A 22122-nucleotide genomic window follows, 5' to 3' on the forward strand; every position below is an offset into this window, starting at 1 on the left:
CTCCTGTAGGAACCACTTCCATTTTATTAGGGAGCTCTTCTGGGCACCACCTTCTTATTAGAGTGTTTCTCTGACATCACCCATGACATTATGGGTATCAGGTTTCAAGATTATGTCTCTCAGTCATCTAGGCAGTCTCAATGAATGCCCAATAGCATGCTAATAATTGTCTCTCAAATGGTGTGTACTGGACAGCAGCATCTGGGCATTTTCTGGGCCAAAATCTCTATGGGCACTGCTGGGAGGCGCTCATGGGCTTTTGCCACAAGCTCCACAAGCTCCGGTCTGCATGGGTCCGGGAGGCAGACGCTTCCAAAATCACATCTGAGTGGGGGGGTCAGAAGGGCCCAAAGGTGCCAAGAGTGTGACTGCCTTTTGTCATTTAGATATGGCCTGCTTTTGTTCAGGTCTTTACTTAAGTGTAGCTTTCTTCCCTGTAGTCAGAGATGGGAGCCGACAATATTCCCAGCTGTGGAATATGCATCCTCCAAGATCCAAATAAACCAAGCAGATGCTGCGCATCTTGTTTGGTTCTAAGGTTGGGCAGTGACAGCAGTTTATTCTTCGTCACCTGCGGAATATCCCAGGTAGCTCCTGCCTGCGTTATGCCTAAGAATCTCACTGTAGGAACAGGCGCTTGGGCCTTTGCTGGGTTTATTAACCAGTCCAGGTTGGTCATGTGTGTCACTATCCCATTAAAATCAGTCCTAGCCTGCTCTTCTGTTTCTGACATTATCATAACATCATTAGTATAGTGTATTATTACACTTGAGATCTGCATCGGGTCCAAATCCCTCCTGACCAAGTTGTGACAATAAGCTGGTGAGTTCAGATGATCCAGTGGGCAGCACAGTAAAAATAAATTGGGGTCCTTCCCATGTGAAGGCAGATTGTGGTTGGCTCTTCTCAGAGATGGAGAGACAGAAGAAAACATTTGCAAGGTCCATCCGTGAGCACCAGCCTCCTTCAGCCTGCTGTATATTCTGTATCATTGAGACCAGGTCTGGGACTGCTGAGGCTATGGGCAGTGTAACTTTAAACCTCAATAGTCTAGTGTTAGTCTCCATGAGCCATCTGTCTGTCACACAGGACCACTGTGCAGCGAATTCATGGGCACCAGCCCTCCAGCCTCTAGCATGTCACAAAGTGAGCTCTTTTTTCCCACTAGGTATTCTCTGTTGCTTCAAGTTAACCACCCATGTGGGCTCAGGCAGTTCTAGTGTGTCTGGATCACTTGCAGCCATCTGTGATTGTTCAGTAGTGAGCTGTGGGTCTTACATCAGTCCAAGCATGCTCTTCTACTCTGAGGCATTCAAAACCAAAGACAAAGCCCCTAAGTTACTCTCACAATCCATTTTAATAAAGGTTCTTCAGGAAGCTGGTGATACCGATCCAACCAAATGAGCCAAGTTCAGCATCAAACCCTGACCCAGCGCTTTCTTTTATTTTCAGTTTGGCTATTACAGATAACAATAACCAGGAATGGTATGGTTAGCCTGCTTCTTAGTAGTTTGCATTTCCTTACACATCCAGTGGGCCAACTCCTTAGGAGTTGGGCCTACTGCCATTTAAATTCCACTGGTAACTTTTACCTTTAGTAACTGATTGTAGGTCTGTTATTCTTTTAAAGCCTGTATTTATTGCCATGTATTCAAGTTTCCTGATCTTTTCTTCTTCAGTATATAATCTGCTATTAATCCAATCCTATGTAGTTTTCATTCCAGATATTGGTGGGTTTTTGTATCCAAAAGTAACATTTGATTCACTTACATATCTTAAATTTCTCTTCATTATGCTTCTGTTTTCCTCTACCTTCTTGAACATAAGGCATGAATTTACAACAGCCTTTCTAACATCATGTCTTCTAATTCCGCCTTTTCATTTCTGCAGGTGTTTCTATCAGTCAGTTTATCTCCTGGCTCTTGGCCATTTTTTCTTCTTTTCATGCCTTTATGATGGTTCTCTCCTTGGCTTCAGATACTTTCCTCTCATGCATGTGCAGTGGATACTCAGCCAGAGTTTCAAGAAGCCTCTATAGATTCTAGGGCTCTCCTTTTGTGTAGGAACTGCTGTTCAGTTTTCTACTTGACAAAATCCAGCTTCCTTGGCCTTCCTACAGGTCATGTAGGAAGTATTACGACTTTCAAGAGCCCTATGCATTTTTGCCATTCGGAAGTTTGGGGCTTAGTTCTTCCTCCACACAGGTTCAAAATAAGGCAGATGTCTTACGGGACAGATTAGTTGCATATTCATTGTGGGCCCCTCCTTCCTTTGGGATTTTGTTTCCTATGTACCATAAGACTACACAAGATTGCCTTTCAGCCCCAACCACCTCCTCCTCCTCCAGTGTAGCTCTTCCACGCTTTTGATTGAGAACCTGGTAGGTATCCTTTCACAGCCCTGAAAAAAAGACAGCCTTTGGATTTTTTGAGTGTAGCTTTTTAGTCCCCTGCCTTAAGCAAGTTCAATACCAGGCAGTGCCTTAAGTAGAAAATCATCTTCATGTTTTTGACATGCCCCTTTCTCTATAGGGAAGTACTTCATATACTAAACATCATGACACTAGAGAGATTTCACTCGAGCTTTCTGACCCATCCCCTCCAGCCTCCTCTACTGCCTTAGAACTCCGCAAATCTTCAATGGGGAGAACTAGCTTTGCATTTGGTTTCTTCTAGCTTCTGATCTGTTGTATGTGACCAACAAAAACTCTAATCATTTCGCTTTCCCCCAGTAGTATCCTTCTGCTTGGGCCAAGGCCAGTCTTCAGCCTCATGCCCAAAAGCATCATATACTCCCAGAAGAGAAAATGTCCAGCGGTCAGCTCACCTGGACAGTCTCTTCTCTCTCTGGAATTTAAGTTCCTATAGTCCTCATAGCTTTGACAGCTCTCCACTGTCTTTACAAATGTGGTTTTCAATTTATTCATTTTCTCCTCAGCTTTGCAGCAACAGTGCAGGCCTCATGAGACATATTATATCCTACTCAGAAGTGGAAGCCAAACTGATATGGTTTAAGTCCTTGTTTTCTGTCTGGAGAACATTGTTGCACCTCTGCTCAGTATTACTTCTCTTCTTCAAGTTCATAGCTCTGCCACCTACCAGTCTCTAGTCTGACATGGAAAGCTGTGCTGAAAGTGGGCGCACAGAACCTTTGGCTTTGACATGCCTAGGTTTTTGCCTACCTCTGACTGATCTAAGCCTGATTTTCATTCTAGTCTATTCTGTTCATTTTTACAGGACCAGGATTAAAACCTCCAGAGGAACAGACAGTTGAATACCTAGAGGAAGTTGCGATTACTTTTGCCAAAGGACTAGCTGATAAGAAAATCTCTCCAAAGAGAGACAAGGGATTGGTGGAAAGTGAGTGCCTTTCTTAAAGAACAAAGGCAAAGCTTCTTTCTAGGAAGTTCAATTTTACTTGCTATAAATTTGAAATGAGGAAGAGGTATATGCATTAATTTCTGTAACCATAAAGTCAGTCTTAAGTGGTGCAACAACTCTGATGTAGGATCAAGTCCTGAACCTTACACTGGTTAGTTAAAGCCATTTTATTTTGGAAAATTTTAGACATTTATACAAAAGTACAATAGTGTAATAAACATGTATATAGCCAATACCCAGCTTTAGCATTTATCAATTAAGGAAACCATGTTTAAAGAAGTGTTCAGCTTGAAATTCAGATTTTTGTATATCAGAATAAAGAGCAGTTCTTTCAGATAGCTAGGGTTACTGCACTTTTATGGAGTTTACAGAACAAACTCACAAGGGAAGATAGGCTTTTTCCAGTAAGTTTTCTAAAAACATTTTACCTTACAGAATTGACATCGTTCGCCATGAGTATTCCATTTGTCAGGCAACAGATTTACAAAAAGGTGGAAGAAAAAGTACGAAAGCAGACCAAAGGCCTTTATCCTGCACCTCTGAAAATAATTGATGTGAGTCTTCACCCTATATGCCCACATTTTTAACATTTCTTCCCTATGTATACAGCAGGACTCTTTATTGCCATTCTGAACCATGTATGCCAGTACTAAAGTTAATTCTGCTGTCAAAGTACTTAAATAAAAATAAAGGAAGAGCATATATCAAGCTGTAGGGATGCATGTAATGATACATTTGGGGAAATTAGTGCCAGGCGTACTTAATAGTTGGTGAGTATAAAACTAACAGTTAAAAACCAGGATAGGAACCTATGTCATATCAGTATAATAAGGCCAGTAAAATTGGGCATTAATTAAGAGGTGGTTGAAACAAAATTTGTGTTGTATTCTATCCTTAGTCAAAACCATTGTCCATACTAAGCTGTCTGATTTGCTTCCCCATAGCCATAATTAGAAAAAGATGTAATGATATAGAAAAGTTCTGAAAAAGATCAAGGAGGATAATTAAAATGATCACGAAGTTGAAGAAACTTCTCTCTAAAGATAGACTTTAAAACTAACTTAGAAACTCTTTCAATCTGAAAAGTCCAAGATTGAGATAGCATATAATCATCTCACCGTAACATCAACAACAAAACAGTAATTATGTGAGGTAAGGGATGTGTTAACTAATCATTTCACAATACATACGCGTATCAAATCACAGTGTGCACCCTAAATCATGCAATGTTATATGTCAGTTATATCTTAATAAAGCTGGGGAAAAAAAGCATAATAGTCAAATACTTCAAAAATGGAGAATTAATTAGGCAACAAATATATTTTGAGCAGAAGAAACCAAAATACATAAAATATGAAATATGATCGCCTGCCTCCATCCATCTCAGTCTTGGCTGGGGAGTTAGATATATATATGTGGTAACACAGATAACGGTATGAGAGACATTGTAGAGCCGCATAGGATTAATGCCAGATAATTGGGGCACAGGAAAATTGCTAAGTACAAGAGCAGAGAACAGAGGGATTAGGAAGAGCCTTGTGGCATTTGACCTGAGCCATGAAAAAGTAGGTGGAGACTAGGTAAAGAAAAAGTGCTAGGTAGGGTGAGCATTTTGAGCATAGGTATAGAAGCTGGAAGGCATGAGGCTCTTGAAGGAACATTTAATGAGATCAGACAATGAAATGCCTAAAGGCAGATTGAAGCTAGATTTCAAAAGGTTGACAGTAATAAGAAATTGGACCTTTGTCCTGTATAGGTCATGACAGAGAACCGTTTTCATGAGAGTAAAAATGGATTAGAAAACAAAGTAGAGCAATGACTTAGGAAGTTTTCTTGTTAAGTTTGAGTAAGACCCTGAGCTAGAATAGGAAAACTAAAAATATGAAGATAGTGAGAAACTTGCCATGGAAAGATTTTGAGTTGAGCTTTTAGAAGTGTTGAGTTTAGGTATTTCAGGAAATTAAAGCAACTGCGGTCTAGACAGAGAATTCAATTAAGGATGTAGATTTGTTTAATTTTTTAAAAATTCACTATTTCCATAAATTATGGTGATTAAATGTAGGACCATTTTTTCATCTTTTATACTTGTCATGTACTTAGTACCCCAATGTTAAATTGAATTTCACAGAGTTCATGATTAATGTGATAAAGTAGATGATGTGCCTGAGAGAGAGAGGGGCCAAAAGTGGAACTTTGGGGATCTGCCCACATTTGGAGAACAGGAGAGAAGTTGGAAGAGTAATTTAAGCAGGAGAGAAGGTAATGAAGAGGAAAAAGTAAACCTATTACTAGACTTGGAAATGTGTGATGAGAATTCTTTCTCTGGCAAATAATAGGATTCAGAGGTGGATAAGAAAGTGGAGTTTGAGCTGTGAATTCTGTTCTTTTCCTATTCTGACTTTTTCATTGTATTTTATTTCCTCCCATTTCATGCTAGCTATCGCAGTAGTCTCAAAGATAAGAGAATTAAGTCAGTCTTACACAACCAGGCACTCAGTGCTCTTCTTTTTCTTACTTCAGTCTAGACTTCTGACTTACTCTTAGAACACTAACAATGCTAGCAGTGTTACTCAGCATTATTGTACAGTTTGCCAATCCATTCCAACAATGAACAGGTGCATTATACGTTTTTTAGGTGGTAAAGACTGGAATCGAGCAAGGGAATGACGCTGGCTATCTCTCTGAATCTCAGGTAAAGTTATGTCCTTTCAGTTTTTATTATTAGATACAGGAAAACCAAAATTTAAAAAACTCTGTATAAAGATAGAAAAAGAAAAAGTATCCAAAGCCTAGTAAAATTTTTCTTCTAGTGAATTAATGAAATTTTCTTTCATTTCTTATGATTAACCTCAGTGAGAGAGCAGATACTAAGAAAACCCTGAATATCCCCAAATACTTGAACTTGCTGTCAATAATGAGGGTATAAAGAGGAAAAGCAGGGGCAGAATTATACAGTCCTTTCAAAATGAATCACTTGGACATTTTTCTGTAGTTGGGCTGGCTGTGTTGTGATAAAATGAAAGCTCCAATAGAAAAGTAACGTTTCTCACTTGCTAGGGCCTAGAGATAAGATTTTGAAGCCCAGCCTCTCCTTGGCAAATTAGAAGATGAAAGGGAATGTTTTGTACCCACTAAAAGAAGACAGAAGGGACGCATGAACCAGACTCCTCTCTTCCCATTTTCTAATGAGCTAGTGGTATTATAGATTTAAGCAGATTGGGTTGCTTTTAAGTTTTAAGCAATCATGATTGCTTTTTGATAACAGGACAAAAGTCCCGTTTCTCAGGACACATTCCAGAGAAAACATTTGTTATACTGGGTTGCTTATCGCAGTGCACTTCTTATTTATTCTTCTATGTCTTAACCAGATACACACATACATGTGTAAAGAAAAATTGAAGCATAAGTTTCACAAATCATTGTCCTCACTGTGTATATTAAACCCAGTATTTTCTGTCTTTTCTCCTTATCATAACCCAGTAAATCCATGACCACTGCTGAGTCTCTACCCATGGTTTGAAAATCACTGGTTTATTGAGTAGAACCTATGTATCAAGATTAGTAGCGCATTGTTTCATGTTCTATTGGGACATGAAAGCAACTTTAGAAGAGGGATTCCTTCTTTGAAATTCTCCTTATCTAATTGTTCCAGTAAATTCTAGTAATGTTGTTATTATTAATAGCTAATATTGAGACCCTAGTTATTTTACTACTATTCTCACTTAATTCCCACAGCAATATTGTAAAACAGGTATTATTTTACCCATTTTAAGGGTGAAGAAAGTTTCACAACTGGGAAATGGCAGAGCCAGAATTCAAACCCAGTTCTGTCAACCCCCGACTCTAACTCTCATGCTGTTAACCACTAAGTTGAGACTTGTTCTCCAAAAGTGTTAAGGTACTTTTACAGTTGTAGGTATCCTTGGGGACAGCCTGCTATAGTGAACAGAGAATTAGAGTTGGGCATCAAACTGCCTGGGCTCCAGGTCCACTTTTGCCACTTTGAAGCAGTGCGGCTTTGAGCAAGTCACTTCATTTCTCTGGGCCTCCTCTTCCCAATCTTTAAAAGGAGAGGGTTGGTTGAGATTGTGCAGGTCCATTTTGGCTCTGACACTAATTCCATGAAAAAGGTTATCTACCACAAGCTCTGGTGTAAAGAATCTGAGAGCTCAGTTATGTCCAAAACCGTTTTTCAGAGCAGCAGTTGGAAAGTGCTGCAGATGAGAAGAGTAAAGAGAGGACAGACCAGTTGGAGACAGACTTCTGCAGCGTAGGCACCACTGAGATCCCGAAGACCTGAGGCTTTGCATGTGTTATCTCTGCTCTGCAGAGAAATTGAACTGAAGAAATCCACATCACCGAGACTGTGCAGTTCTACCTGTTCATGTCCCCCTTTACATTTCAGAAATTTGGAGAGCTAGCAATGACCAAAGAATCAAAGGCCTTGATGGGACTTTACCATGGTCAGATCCTGTGCAAGAAGAGTAAGTTTGGAGCTCCACAGAAGGATGTTAAGTAAGTTAAGCTCGACCTAGGAAGCCTTTGTGGATTTCATACAAGCTAAGTTTGTAAGATGCTTTGTAGATGTCTTTGAAGATCTGCAGAGCTAGATTTATACCTTCACTCTTGCTGTAAATCTCTTCTGTCCTGAGCCCGTTAGATCCCTATTCCTACCAAGAACTCCTTGGCTTTCAGAGTTCTGCATGTACTGAGATTTCTCCAGACTTCACTAATGGCTCCTATGAGGCTTTCCTATCTCGCTGCTGACATCCCCCAGACAACTAGCTTAGGTCCTCTCTTCCTAAAGCAAACGTACACACTGTGCACTGTTCAGTGATCTTGTCTCTCCCTGTGACTTAAGATACCGTCTCTGGGAACTCACACTTCTTCCTCATTTAAAATCATAAAGCCTCATTGTCTGTCCTGAAGCTTACAACCTAAGCATTTGAGATTCTACTTTCCTGTTTTCATACCTCTTCTCTCCAGCAAGCCTTTCCATGTTACACCACCTAAGTCACTGTTCTGCATCTTAAGTTTAATAAGGCCCTGAAGCTCACCTTTTAGCTTAGTGGTTCTCAGCCTGGACACTGTTGCCCCCCAGGGGACATTTGAGGATATCTGGGAACATTTTTGGTTAGCACAACTGGGAGGGAAGGCTGCTCCTGGCTACTGGTAGGTGGAGACAGGGCCACTGCTAAGCATCCTACAGTGCAGAGGGCAGGCCCCCCACAAAGTGCTGTCTGACCCATAGCGTCAGTAGTGCCAAGGTTGAGAAACAGCTCTAGGTGAACTACTGTAACGAATTTAAGAGAAGCTACTGTTACTACCTTCTCCTTTCCTTCACGTTTAATGAAATTATAATCCAAAGTAGAATATAAAATGGGAAATCTGGGTGAGACAGATAAGATTCTAACCAAGAGGGCCAGTTTCCTAATAAAATGTGAAATACATCCATAGCTACTTTTCCAGCACAGTAATGATCAGCATCAGTCCAATTGCATTGTTCCACCTGATACTGAGTGTCTTGAATTCAGTGAGTGAAGTAAGGCACCTCCGTATTGCAGAAGAATAATGATGGCCACTTAAATCTTCATCTCTTCACACATTCTACAAAAATCACAGCTTAACAAGGACAAAAAAGCCACCATCCCATGTACAGCATAAATAGAAGGCAGATAATGCTTCTAACTTCTAATTGCAAGAGGAAAACTTTGTTGTAATAGGAAAGAAAGGAAGCAAGAGAGAAAAATACTAAGAGTCCTGCAAAATCACAGAACCATAAGACATACCAACTCCTATCCCACCCAATCTCTTCACTACCGTCCCTCTACCTACAAAAAAATGCTTTCAGTTAAAGAGACTGTACTTTGCAGTGGAAGAGGGTACTCTTAAATTAAGAAACCTAAGTAGCCACTCTGGACTCCTCCTCTGGTCTGCAAATACCTCTTACTGTTATATGCAGATAGTTGGTAATATCTCCTGGAGAAGGAGTTTCTGTGTACCAACCAAATGCACAAAAAAGACTGGCAACATCCATGTAAAGCTCATGCAAGAAAAAAGAAAATGAGAATCAAAATACTTGAGCTTATGAAAATTCCCCCTCCCCCCCCAGAAAACAACCACAGTGCAGAAAAAAACTAATGGAACACCTCCAAACTTGAGTTAAATATCCTTAAATAAACATTTGTAGATAAGAATCACCTTGATTCAAAAATTCAAAAACTAAAGGGACGGAAAAACAGAATGATTTAAGAGTTGACCTAACTTGGGAAATAAATTGATGAAAAAGGTAACATCATCTTAGAAATAAGTGTTATAAGATAACCAAGGCTTGAATAGGTTGAACCAAAACTGCATAAAGATCATTGACGGAAGAGTCCCCCTTCCTACCTGTTCAGTTGTCAGTGGTGCCTCCACATCTGTCTCACTAGGCCTCTTCCTCTTTGCTTTGGATAATAATTTGAATTCTATATTTTCTCTTTTTATAAATTAATTTTTTATACAAAGGATGCATTCTTATTCTTTTTAAAAAGCTGTTATACTAGGTGATCCTGTTTTGTGTTTATTGTTTGAATGTTGTGATATAAAAGCAATCCTTCCATATGAATTTTGTAACTTGCTCTTTTTATTCAATACGGCTAAGAGACTCTGTGTTGGTACATATCAGTTAACTCATTCCTTTTCATCTTCTACTGATAGACTGTTGGCTATTTCCAGTTTTTCGTTACTACAGTGTACGACTGTTCATCACAGTGTGTCATCCTGTGCATATGTGCATTTCTCTAGAGTAGATAATGAGAAGTAGAATTACTGGGTCCTGGAGTATGTGATTTGGGGTTTTAATAAGTTTGCCCTCCTGTGGAATGCAAAGTATGCTTCCATCAGCTATATATGAAAGCGACAATTTTTGTGCATCCTTGCTGATACTTTAAATTTTTTTGCCATTCTGATAAGGAGAGAATACCTCATTTTAAGTTGCAATTCTCAGATTATTAGGGAAGTTGAGCATCTTTATTGGCAATTTATTCTCTTCTTTTGTGAATTGCTTTATATAAATCCTCACCCATTTTATTGGGTTTTTTCTTTTAATTATACATGTGTGTTCTTCATATTTCCCCAATAGTCATCATCCTTTGCTGCTATGTATGTTACAGATTTCTTCCTATGCAATGTTTGTCCTAATTTTGTGTGGTCATTTGTCAAAAAGAAACTTGATTTTCATGCAATAAATGTATAAGTCTTTGGTCAATTTTCCTATTCTTTGTATTTCTCTACCCTATTTTCTTATTGTTGTCTAATTCCATAACACTCACCATATAAATATGGATATTACTACAAAGCTCCATTTGAAAGATGTTCCCAGGACTTGAAATTATCAGGTTTCCTTATCAGGTTTTGAATATGATTTTTAAACATTATAATCAAAATTGTTAGGAATGAAACCTTATCTTGCATTACAGCTCTAATTTAGATCCACAATGCTGTAAACTTGAGCTTCTTTTATAAAAGAAGTTGTTCTGAAAAAATTTTTTTTAGTTATTTACTATGTGAATATAGCATATTGTTCCAGAACTCTGGAAAACTAAAAAAGGGTAATCAGATATGATCTCTGGTCCTCTAAGCTTTGACTCCAATTTAGACAAAAATGCTGTACGTGAAGCTACTGCAGAATACTGTGGGGTAAGGCAGATGGTCCTGACAAGTTCCAGAGGAATTCTGAGGCAGAAGAGGCAGGATGTGCAGGCCTGGAGGCACTTTGAGGGAGGAGTGTGGTCTGAAAGCAGAGACACTAGGAGACTTTGGATCTAATCCACATAAAGAGAATAATGGCACAGATTTCAGGAGAAATGAAGGGGTGACTTGAAGTTGGTAAATTTGCTAGTAAGTAGTTGGAAGATGAGAGGTTACCTTCAGGTATATCACTGTAAGTTGACTTGTGTTTGGAAAACAAATATTCATGTTGACTTACGTATAAACTTGTTGGTTTGTTCTCAGTGATCTCTAAGCATAGCTGAAGATCACTGTAATTCTTCTTGGGTAGAGCAGTTCTTATACCAGATGGATTTTTGCATTTAACTTTGAAAAATCCCTCACTTATTAAAGGTATATTTTTATAGATAAAAATTACTTGATAACAAAATAAAAAAAATAAAAAATTACTTGAAACACCTTATTGTTGTGCCTGCTTTAGTTGGTTTATTGGATGATAACTTGGGTGATCTCCCCCTTTTACTGAAATGATTAGGAGTTATTCACCAAAAGTCATTTCATCCTTTCCTTTCAGGCACCTAGCTGTTATTGGTGCTGGGCTGATGGGAGCCGGCATTGCCCAAGTCTCTGTGGATAAAGGCCTGCAAACTATACTTAAAGATACTACACTAGCTGGACTGGGCCGAGGACAGCAGCAGGTGTTCAGAGGGTAAGCCTGCACTCCGCCTCTGCCAGGAGTTAGAATCCTTTTGCTTTTAGCCTTTACAGGTTCCTTTTCTCCTGAATGTGATGAGTACTAGACACTCCTTAGTTCAACCACATCTCCTTTGATTTTTAGGAATACTAATTGTTTCCTTCACTTCATTTTGTTACAGATATAATAAACCATTGACATCACTGGAATCTATAATCTTTTGAGTACAGAAGAGAAAACTTTATTAGGTATTTGTAAATGCTGTTTATTTTAGGTTTGGGCATCAGACTGTGAATTTGGTAATTTCCATTAGTTGCTGTATTGTTACGGAACATTGAGATGGCATGGCTTTGTGTCTTTGTGGAGAGAACTGAATGTAGGGTGTGAGGAGTTGTGCAGCACGTGCAGGTTGAAGGCAGCTGGCCTCAGAGGTCCTGAACCTTGTATTTCTTGAACGGCAGTGCTGCAGAGAAGCAGCTAACTGTTTTGGTTCCACAGTGTCTGAGGCTTTAGAGACTGTGTCTCCATTCTACCTCTGAATGAATAAAAGGTAGATATTAGTCTCCCTCCTGCCTGCTTGCTCCCCTTCCCCCTGCACACATATCTGCCTGTTTTTGCAGAGGGAAAAATGGAGCAGCAGACTGGCCAAATGGAGAAGTGTTTTCAGCTCAGCTCTCCTCTCCAGTGTAATGGATAAGCTGGCTGTACTTAGACTGTCCTGCATGTGACTTTGAGCTGAGTGAGCTTCTTTTTTGTTTCTTAAATGGGTTATGTAGCTTATGCATGTTTTTACCTCTTTTCTGAAGAGAAGCTCATATATTGCTACCATAATGCTCTCTAGGGTCTGGCAGGTTCAGTAATTTTGACAGATTATTATAATAATAATTACATAATACAGGAGTTGCAGTAAAAGATTCTGACCAAAAAAAAAAGCCATGTGCTAGAGGACAGCATCGCCCCAAGGAGAGCACGCAAGCATCTCCATCAGCATTTCATACAGTCACCAGAAGAGAAATTGCTGCCCTTGCTCTAAAACAGCTTCCTCCCCTCAGTCTGAACACGGGTGTCTCACGTTCCCCTTTGTGCCTGAGAAACACTGGGCTCTGGTGAGTGCCCCTTACCACACTGCTGACTTGGGACATGCATGTTTCCCGTCCTCTCTTGGAAATAGTTCCATTAGGCATTAGAATTAGAGCAACATATAATATCTTGAATGCTGGCAAACATCTTGTTTGCTGACTGCTGACATGTGAGGAATGTCTACCAGAAACCAGAAGGTTAGAACCCATACAATTGAGTATTTTGAACTTGCAGGTCTAAATTTCTTTTGGTTAAGGAAATTAGTGAATGGGGTTTAGCTTCATTCTTCAAAGGAAAACTCTAGGTTACTTATTCTGAAAATGGGGCCAGGTTAAAATCTAAGGAAGCCTGTTTTCCCTGGCAATAAAAAATAATCAGTTAAGTGTCTGAGTAGCAGGAATCTTTTGAGCTGTCTATGGGAAAGAAGAAACCTTGAGTTAATATTTATGTGTTTAATACAATGTGCTTTGAGGTGCTAAGAAGTGGATTAAGAATATAAGAAATACCACTTGGTCTCTGTCCTCCAGAAGATTACAATTATAGGTTAACAGAATGATATGTAAGCAAGTGTAAATCGTGTGGTCTGGGACACGTGTTGGGTTTCCTTTGCTGTAGGTAGAGAGTTACCAGAGCTCTTTTGTTTTGCCATTCTATTCATGCCCTCTTGGCAAACTTAACTGTTTTATGAATGGTAGTTTATATAAATTGGGCATTTAGAGGCATCTTGTAGAAAGGATGTGGACTTGGGGCTCAACCTGTCATTGGATCCTAGTACTCTGGGTACCCTTGTACTTAGAGTTGCTCTGAGTCTTTGGGCAACTCAGCTCCCCCAAAATGGGAGTAACAGACGATGTCACAGAGTTGGTGAGAAACACGTAGCATACTGCCCACCCATGGACACTCGATAAATGGTAGTTTTCTGTTCCCTTCAGACTAGGAATGTGTTTTTTCTAGATTGAACGATAAAGTGAAGAAGAAAGCTATAACATCATTTGAAAGGGACTCCATTTTCAGCAACTTGACTGGGCAGCTCGATTACCAGGGTTTTGAGAAAGCTGACATGGTGATTGAGGCTGTTTTTGAGGACCTTAGTCTCAAGCATCGAGTGCTGGAGGAAGCAGAGGCGGTGAGTATGAGGACTGCGCCCTACTGCAGCAAGTGGAGGGCACAGGCATGGGCTTCTTCTAAGGAGCTATAGGAAAGGCATGGCTGTTTTTATAGAACTTTGCTTCTAACCGTAAGTTTTTAGGTGAGCTCATGTGCACTGTACATGTTACAGGTCAAATCTAAGTTCTAAGGGAAGAAAATCAAGCAGATTATTAACCTAAGCATAGGGTTCGTTAGCCTCCTGTGGGAGTTCAGCCACCCACACGTACAGATAACCTCAGAGAGTTCAGCTAGAAGTCTTCACATTTTTGGTTGGCCACAGCCGTAACTAAACTTCAGGTCTAGGCAGCAAAGAAAGTAGGGGAGAAAGTTTCTCCAGGCAGGTGTCAGATGCCTGGTATGTGGAAGTGCTGCTTTGGTCATGATCCAGATACTCCAAATAGCCAATTCTTGGAATGGGATGATGTGAACAAAACAACTACTTGAAGTGGGTGATATAAAGAAAGAGCCCAGAAAAGAAGTGGCAGTAATGCAGGGCTGAGATAGAACCAAGGCCTTGACAGCCTACAGTTAAATGAACAGAATGTGGGATAGTAAATGGTGTAAATGAAATGGCACTGACTTGAGTGGTGGGCTTTCCTCTTAAGATGTCCTCCCATGTGGGGGCAATCCCTGCCGTACTGCAGACCGAACCTAGGTAGGTTTAGGAACCAAAGACAAAAGCTTGTATTCCATCTGGGCCTGGTGGCACTTCAGCTTACATACGTAGGTGATGCTCCCTGGGCTTTGTAGGCCTTGCAGGTTGTGCAGAGGTGAATTCTGAGGAGCAGCAAAAGCAGACACAGCCAGAGTGGAGAGAAGAGCATTTACCAACTGGCTAGGTGACAGTATTTGCTCTCAGAAAATCTGGGTTGAGGAGTGTCAGAATGGGGAAGAGTGTGTTGGCTTTAGCAGTTGGGAAGCCAGTGACGAAGGAAAAGAGGAGGAGAGCTTAGGTCACGGGAAGTGCAGACTCTACTGCCGCCAGGGCAAAAGCCAAGCTGCCAGGCTGCTCAAGGCCAGGCCTGGAATTGCCAGTCACTTTCGCTGTTTTCCACTGACAATGCAACTGAGGACTCTGCGAGCATTCTGACAGCTCTACTATCAACTCACATTTAGAAGTTACAGGTTTACTGCCAAGTCAGATCTTGTTCACCAGGTGCCTCTCCAGTTCCTTTTTCTTTTCGTCTTTTTAAAAAAGAGTTAATACAGTACTTTACCTTTATCTCCATTGCAATTGATCTTATTTTACACTCTGCTTTTCAGTGTGTTGAATATATCTTGATTCTCACCTCTGATGTTAGGATTCTGCCTGTCCCAGATTTGCCCTGACTTGACAGGTGTGCCTTCCACATTTTTCATGCAAGCATCTGAATAAAAACATGAAAAACTTGGGCTCATGGACAGAATCCTGAGATAGTGTACATCAGAGACTATTCTCCAGGTTGTGAAAGCTCAACCTAGAGAGAGAAAGCTAATGGTGTTCATGTAGTGCAGATGAAATCACAGTGGTGTGCCACTTCCTAGTAGCACACTGTAGAAAATGACATGGCATGTGTTATAGCTTGTTTTCTCACAAAGGTGAAGGGTTGGGGTATCATAAGCTTTCTGACCTGAGGGCAGATCCAGACATGAAGAGGACTGACACCCATGCCGAACATGAACAAGACTTGATTCAAAGCCATTTTCTCAGTATTTATCTGAGGTGTCTTATTTACCTAAGTACTGAGGTACAGTCTCCAGGTTAGATGTCCCCAGGTTAAGAGGACCTTATGCTGGGCACAACCAGAAAAAGGCTGAATGGGAAAGAGAACAAGGCCACCACATTCCTCACACAAAAGCACAAAGTGATCATAAAGGTCTGAGAGAACGGTATCTACTATCTGAGCAGCTCTCAGTGAGAGGGCGGGCTGGGTGCGGGTGTCACTCATTAGCTTTGCTTTGGACTCTAGTCATCGCCCAGGCCTATATGACACGTTCTTCAATGCTTTTCTCCCTGCAGGTGATTCCGGATCACTGTGTCTTTGCCAGTAACACATCTGCTCTCCCGATCAGTAGAATTGCTGCTGTTAGCAAAAGGCCTGAGAAGGTAAATCCTGAACAGAGGAAAACCCTGAAATGTTCTACTCCTTCAGGCTCACTGATGAAGGCTTAGAACATGAGAAGGGCTGGTGTGGATTATGAAGTGGACCGGGGTGATGATGTAGTCCCTATGGGCACAGGAAAGTAATCCCACAACCACTATGGGATACAGGAATAAGTGAAATACAATGAGCATATACCTTTTAAAGGTGATTTGCATTTCTAACGGGTATTATTTTCCAAATTCAGACTATAAAACATAACTTTATTGCAGTTAGGTATGAAAGATAGGCCCTAAAATAAGAAGGGATACTCCAGAATACCATGTCAGCTCCAGAGCAGATACTGGTGACTGCCTAGGATAGGTTTAGTTCCAACTCCAGATCCAGGAATGGCAGACGGGGGTGTGGTGGGATGTGTCCACCTGTGGGTTCCCTTAGACTCGCCCCAGACATGAAATAGATGGGTGGGTGTTAAAGCACGTTCAGTATTTGGAGTGATGCCTAGAAATTTATCCTTGGGCCTCTATTAGAGTAATCAAGGGGAAGTGAGGTCACCGAAGGAAAAATAAAACACCTCACCTCTCCAGAGAATACCAGTTAGCTTTGGCTAACCAGAACCAGACAAAGGTAGGCAGGAAATATAAAAGATCTTTAGGCAGCTGAAATTGTTAATACAAAGTCCATGTACTAAAAACACAAAAGCCTATTTATTCCTTTTCTAATAGCTTTCTAGTGCAGGGTAGTCTTGTTTCGTGGCACACAGCAGATTAGAAGTATGTGGCCTGATAGAGGCAGGTTCAGTGACAGCAGGAAAAGGTTATACAGAGAAGTGGCAGCTGATAGTGTGACCCTGAGGGAAGACACACAGTCGGGCAGACAGCATGGCCATGTCACATTACCTGAAACACTTCTGCAGCATTTAAAGTCAGTAAAGGAGGCAACTTGCTGCACTGATGGACAGTGACTACATTGGGGTAAGGGTGGGGACTGGATAATATGGGTATATGTAGTAACCACATTGTTTTTTCATGTGAAACCTTCATAAGAGTGTATATCAATCATACCTTAATAAAAAATTTTAAATTAAAAAAAATAAAAGTAAAAAAATTAAGTCAGCAAAGGAGAGTCTGTTGTTGGGCTGATGCTGACCTCTCATTCTCCCCAGTGGAGTGGAACAGGCAGCCGTGGCCTCCAGTTGTCTGGGATAGCTTCTCTCACCTGCTTGCTTTATATTATTCATATAAAAGTAGGGCCAAGGGGACATAAGTGGGGTAACCAACCTTATCAGTTTGTCCAGGACTGAGGCTTTCCCGGACACAGGGCATTCAGTGCTACAACTGAGAAAGTCCCAGAATTCCAGGATAGGTTGGTCACCTTTGGCACAACTTTCTTGAATGATGTAAATAGATTTTACTTGAGGTGGTGATTACGTTGGTGCATACACAATTGTCAAAACTCAATGAAATGAACACTTTAAGGTCTGTGCATTTTATTGTATATATATTACATGTTAATAAAGGTTAATTCCTTTTGCTCAGAAATACTGAGTCTGAATCAGGTCCTGTCTTTTTAAATATCTTAGACATAAATTAAAGGATAACTTAGGGGTTTAGAAGCAACTTTTGGATTAATAAATTACGGAACATTTAAATGGCCTGTGTGGGTTTCACATAATGGTAAGTAGGCAGGCTTTGGAGATAGGCTAACCTGTGTTGGAAATCCCACTCTACCATTTACTGACTCTGAGTTACTAATTTTAACCTCCTGATGTCTTTTGTCCTCATCTTAGACTAGTTCACAGAGTAGTAACAGACTAAAGTAAGACATAAATGATAAATACATTAAAGAGTGGATCATAAGTAGTCAATAATAAATGATAGGTATTAGTTATAGCTAGGGGGGCGGAGAACTAATGAATGAATTTAACTTCTTTCACAAGTCAATTGTGAAGACTCTAATTGTGTTAGCTAATGAGGCAGTTCTCAAACCGTAGCATATACCAGAATCACTTGGAAGGCCTCTTAAACACAGATCTGGGCCCTCCCCCAGAATTTCTCATTCAGTGGCTCTGGGGCGGGCCTGAGAATCTGCAGTTCTAACATTCTCAGGCAAAGCTAACGATGCTGGTCTGAGTACTTTGTTTTGCGGATCATTGGTTTTATGAGTCTTCAGGAGCACTTGAGCGTTGAAAGCAGTATTTAAACCCAGGATCCTGCCAGCGAGACCCATCTGCCAGTGAGAGATACATCTGTGACAATCCAATGTAAAAACCAATTCTTCTGCCTACCCCACCTCCCCACAGAAAAGTGGATCTCTCACCTAAACCATCAGCATCCTTAATATAAGTGGGCCCTCCATTCTTCCCTGATAAATCTAATTTAGCCTTTAGCTGTGATTTTGGCACTAACTTTTGGTAGAATCAGTTGCCCTTAGTGAAAAGCCTTAGAAGCAGATGAACAAGGATTCCAATAAGCTCTCCCTGAACATACACTATGAACTTTTTATCAAGGAACCATGAACCAAACCACTCAACTGTATCCAGCAGTACTCCTGCATCACAGCTGCCCTTCTCTTCACTGCTTTCCTAGCAAATTAGGGGTGCTCTGAGGGCCCTCCTGGGCCTGCTTAAAGCTTTTGGCATTTTGTTCCCCTTGCCAGGTGATCGGCATGCACTACTTCTCCCCTGTGGACAAGATGCAACTGCTGGAGATTATCACAACGGAGAAAACTTCCAAGGACACAAGTGCTTCCGCTGTAGCAGTTGGTCTCAAGCAGGGAAAGGTCATCATTGTCGTTAAGGTAAGGAGCTGTGTAAAAGGGGCAGATCTGGGAAAGTTCTATTAAAACTCCTTATGCCTCCAGGCTTGTAACTGCTGTGGGGCAGACACACCAGCATACCCAAGGTGATATCCCATGGTTGTTTGCAGAGTGGACAGGAGTATGGACTGTTCTGCTGAGTCAGCATCAGAGTGGGGCGTGTCTGTGACATGGCAGCTCTCCCAGCCATTCCAGACCTTCCGGGTGACTGAAACTCTGCTGCACTGGTCGGCTCAAGCCATTCTGCCCCTGGCTGTAGCTTCCCCTGCAATTTAATTACAAGGATTCTGATTGGGATTATATACCTCCTTGAACTTTGAAATGATGCCTGGGGAAGGGAGACTGCTCTGTCTGGGACCTTCAGCGGAGGGGCCAGTGAGTTCACATTCTCTCCCTTGGCAGGATGGACCTGGCTTCTATACTACCAGGTGTCTTGCACCCATGATGTCTGAAGTCATCAGAATTCTCCAGGTTGGTATTGCTCTTGGAATCTTTGAGGTATCCTCTGCTCCTTGTTTTCCAAACTGGTAATGAACAAGCTTCCTTCTAATATACTAACTTCTGGCTCTTCTCCAAGAAGGCCCTTTTGTGCTCTCCCTTTCTGCACAGTGGTGGGAAGTTATGGGTGGGTTTTAGCTCTGCTCCCTTAGGCCTAAGGTCTCCCGACATGCTTTTCTGTGCTGTTTCTGCATCTCCTTTGAGGCAGGGACCAACCAGAACAGAGCCCACCTGGTCTGACTGCTGCATCTGCTTCTGCTGTATGGAACCCCTGCAGTGGCGTGCAGGCCATTCACCACCTGGAAAGTGGGTGGCCCCTCTTTAACAGACACTTAACTGACACGGGAACCATGGGGCTCAGCAGCACTATGCCTTGGTGGTATTTTTTTTCTTAGTCATGGGAAACTTAGCCCTGCCTTCTGTGGGATCTTGTTGTTATTGAGGTTCAGAATTGCAACCATGAAGGAAATGGATAATCTGTTCATAGATTAGGGAAGGTTCAGACTTTAACCGTGTGGCTCCCAGACCTCTTTGTGCTTCCCTCAGTGAATTAGTCCCAACTCTGGGCCTGGCTAGAAGGCACCAGAAGAGAGGTGTGTGTTGCACAGGCAGTTTCTGAGGGCCAGTACAGGGACCTCTTGTGGGGGATGTGGGATGGCCTTCCCCTGAGGTCCTCGCTTTACCTCCCATTCAGGAAGGAGTTAACCCTAAGAAGCTGGACTCTCTCACCACAAGCTTTGGCTTTCCTGTGGGTGCAGCCACACTGGTGGATGAAGTTGGCGTGGATGTAGCAAAACACGTGGCAGAAGATCTAGGCAAAGCCTTTGGGGAGCGGTTTGAAGGTGGAAGCCTAGAACTGCTGAAGCAGATGGTGTCCAAGGGCTTCCTGGGTGAGCTGCCTCAAAGAAACATAACCAGCACCATTAGTTAAAAGTTCCCTGAGACCAAAAAGTTACAGAAGGCCCATGTAAAGGACTGTTTCCTAAACAGCCCAAATCTTAGGGATTTTCGAAAATGACTTCATACAACCTCTTCTTAGGCTGGGTCTGTAGATTATGGACAAACGACAGAACTCGGGCCTTCTGAGGCTCTGACATTGTCCATGTTATGCAAGATTGACAGGCATTTTCATCCCACCCAAGGCCTCCACTACATCTGTGATACTGCAGGACTGAGCTCTGCACCCAAGCTTTACCATGTTGTCTGCCCACAGACACAATTGAGCTGGTCAGCTGTGTACTCCCGGAGCGGGAGCAGCAGAGTCAGCGCTAGGACCTGGGCAGCCTAGGGCCGCTGTCGCGTGTCTGGACATTAAAAGTCACCCAAATATCCTTTCCCATCAGATACACAGATTCCCAAGCTCCAGGAAACACAAGATCTTTTTTCCTTCTCTGCCAACTCTTCTGACAAACACTGAATTTCTAGGGTTTCTAGGTATACAAAATCAGGAATATAGCTGAGAGGCCAGAGCTTTACAGCAGGTGAGCAGAGAAAAGACCTCTCAGGCCAGGGCTCTGGGAATTTGTAACTCTCCCCTTTCTGGCTTCTTTTAGGTCGCAAGTCTGGGAAAGGCTTTTACATCTACCAAGAGGGTGTGAAGAGTAAGAATTTGAATTCTGACATGGATAGTATTTTGGCAAGCCTGAAGGTGCCTCCTAAGTCTGATGTGTGAGTTAATTTGAGTGGCTGTTAAGCATGGAAACATGTTTCTCATCAGCCCAAAGCTTCTTGCTCCTCTTCCATCTTTGTTATGATCACTGTACTTGGCCAGAAAGAACTCCTGAGGCTTCATACTTTTTGCCCTACCATGAGCCCCTTCATTGTCTGATGAGCATCAGGGTGAGCACTGTAGCCAAGCCTCGGGAGAGCAACTAGAAAGACGGTTATCCTAAACCCCTTCAGCCCCCAAACACTTGGTCATCATTTGTAATTGACAGCTGCTGATGTCAAAAGATCATCCATTCTGCCCAATCCTGTTCCTGGTGCTCAGTTTCTGATTAGTTAGGGCCAGTCGTTCACAGTCTTCCCGAGAGAGGCTGGCCTACTGGCAGCACGGCCTCTGCAGAGCTGGAGGCTCAGTACTGGCTGGCGCTCATTCACGTCCTGCACCTGCAGCTCTCCCGTTACTTGTCCTCCACTCAAATGTTTCTCCCCATTGGCAGCTCCTCTGATGAAGACATCCAGTACCGCCTGGTGACAAGATTCGTGAATGAAGCCATCATGTGCCTGCAGGAAGGGATCTTGGCCACACCTGCAGAGGGAGACATCGGAGCGGTCTTTGGGCTTGGCTTCCCTGCTTGTCTTGGAGGTTGGTCTTGCAAGTCGGGAAGGTAGCTAGCTCCCTTTATCTTACAGGATTTGTTTTGCTGTCTGCTTCAGCAAAGTCCTATTTCTTATTTAGGGCCCTTCCGCTTTGTGGATCTGTATGGTGCTCAAAAGACAGTGGACCGGCTCAGAAAGTATGAGGCTGCCTATGGAAAAGCATTCACCCCATGCCAGCTGCTAATTGACCATGCTAACAGCCCCAACAGGAAGTTCTACCAGTGAGCAGGCCCTCACATCCTGCTCACCCACACACTAACTCCAGCTGCTGGCTATGCTCGTTCTCCCAACAATGTGGCATCTAGGTTTATCAGACTGGCCAGAAGGAACACAAACTCTGGCTTTGGGTGTGTGCCTTGATTAAAGTGCCTTCAGCTACAACTGTCTCTTG

The 22122-nt window shown here is 42.0% G+C and overlaps 1 protein-coding gene across 1 annotated transcript in view; it reads left to right on the forward strand.

Annotated features, from left to right (window-relative positions):
- HADHA (hydroxyacyl-CoA dehydrogenase trifunctional multienzyme complex subunit alpha) overlaps positions 1 to 22117 on the forward strand; it is a 51254-nt gene extending 29137 nt beyond the window's left edge. Inside the window, exons 8-20 of the mRNA XM_036881913.2 lie at positions 3237 to 3359; positions 3816 to 3934; positions 6016 to 6072; positions 7786 to 7895; positions 11665 to 11799; positions 13819 to 13990; positions 16013 to 16099; positions 18753 to 18893; positions 19314 to 19382; positions 20104 to 20299; positions 20963 to 21077; positions 21572 to 21717; positions 21811 to 22117. Coding sequence (XP_036737808.2) covers positions 3237 to 3359; positions 3816 to 3934; positions 6016 to 6072; positions 7786 to 7895; positions 11665 to 11799; positions 13819 to 13990; positions 16013 to 16099; positions 18753 to 18893; positions 19314 to 19382; positions 20104 to 20299; positions 20963 to 21077; positions 21572 to 21717; positions 21811 to 21956 — 1616 coding nt within the window. The 3' untranslated portion in view covers positions 21957 to 22117. The remainder of the gene's footprint in view (positions 1 to 3236; positions 3360 to 3815; positions 3935 to 6015; positions 6073 to 7785; positions 7896 to 11664; positions 11800 to 13818; positions 13991 to 16012; positions 16100 to 18752; positions 18894 to 19313; positions 19383 to 20103; positions 20300 to 20962; positions 21078 to 21571; positions 21718 to 21810) is intronic.
- Positions 22118 to 22122: the final 5 nt, after the last annotated feature.

The sequence above is a fragment of the Manis pentadactyla genome, chromosome 2 (genome assembly GCF_030020395.1).
Source record: "Manis pentadactyla isolate mManPen7 chromosome 2, mManPen7.hap1, whole genome shotgun sequence".
Taxonomy (NCBI): Eukaryota; Metazoa; Chordata; class Mammalia; order Pholidota; family Manidae; genus Manis; species Manis pentadactyla.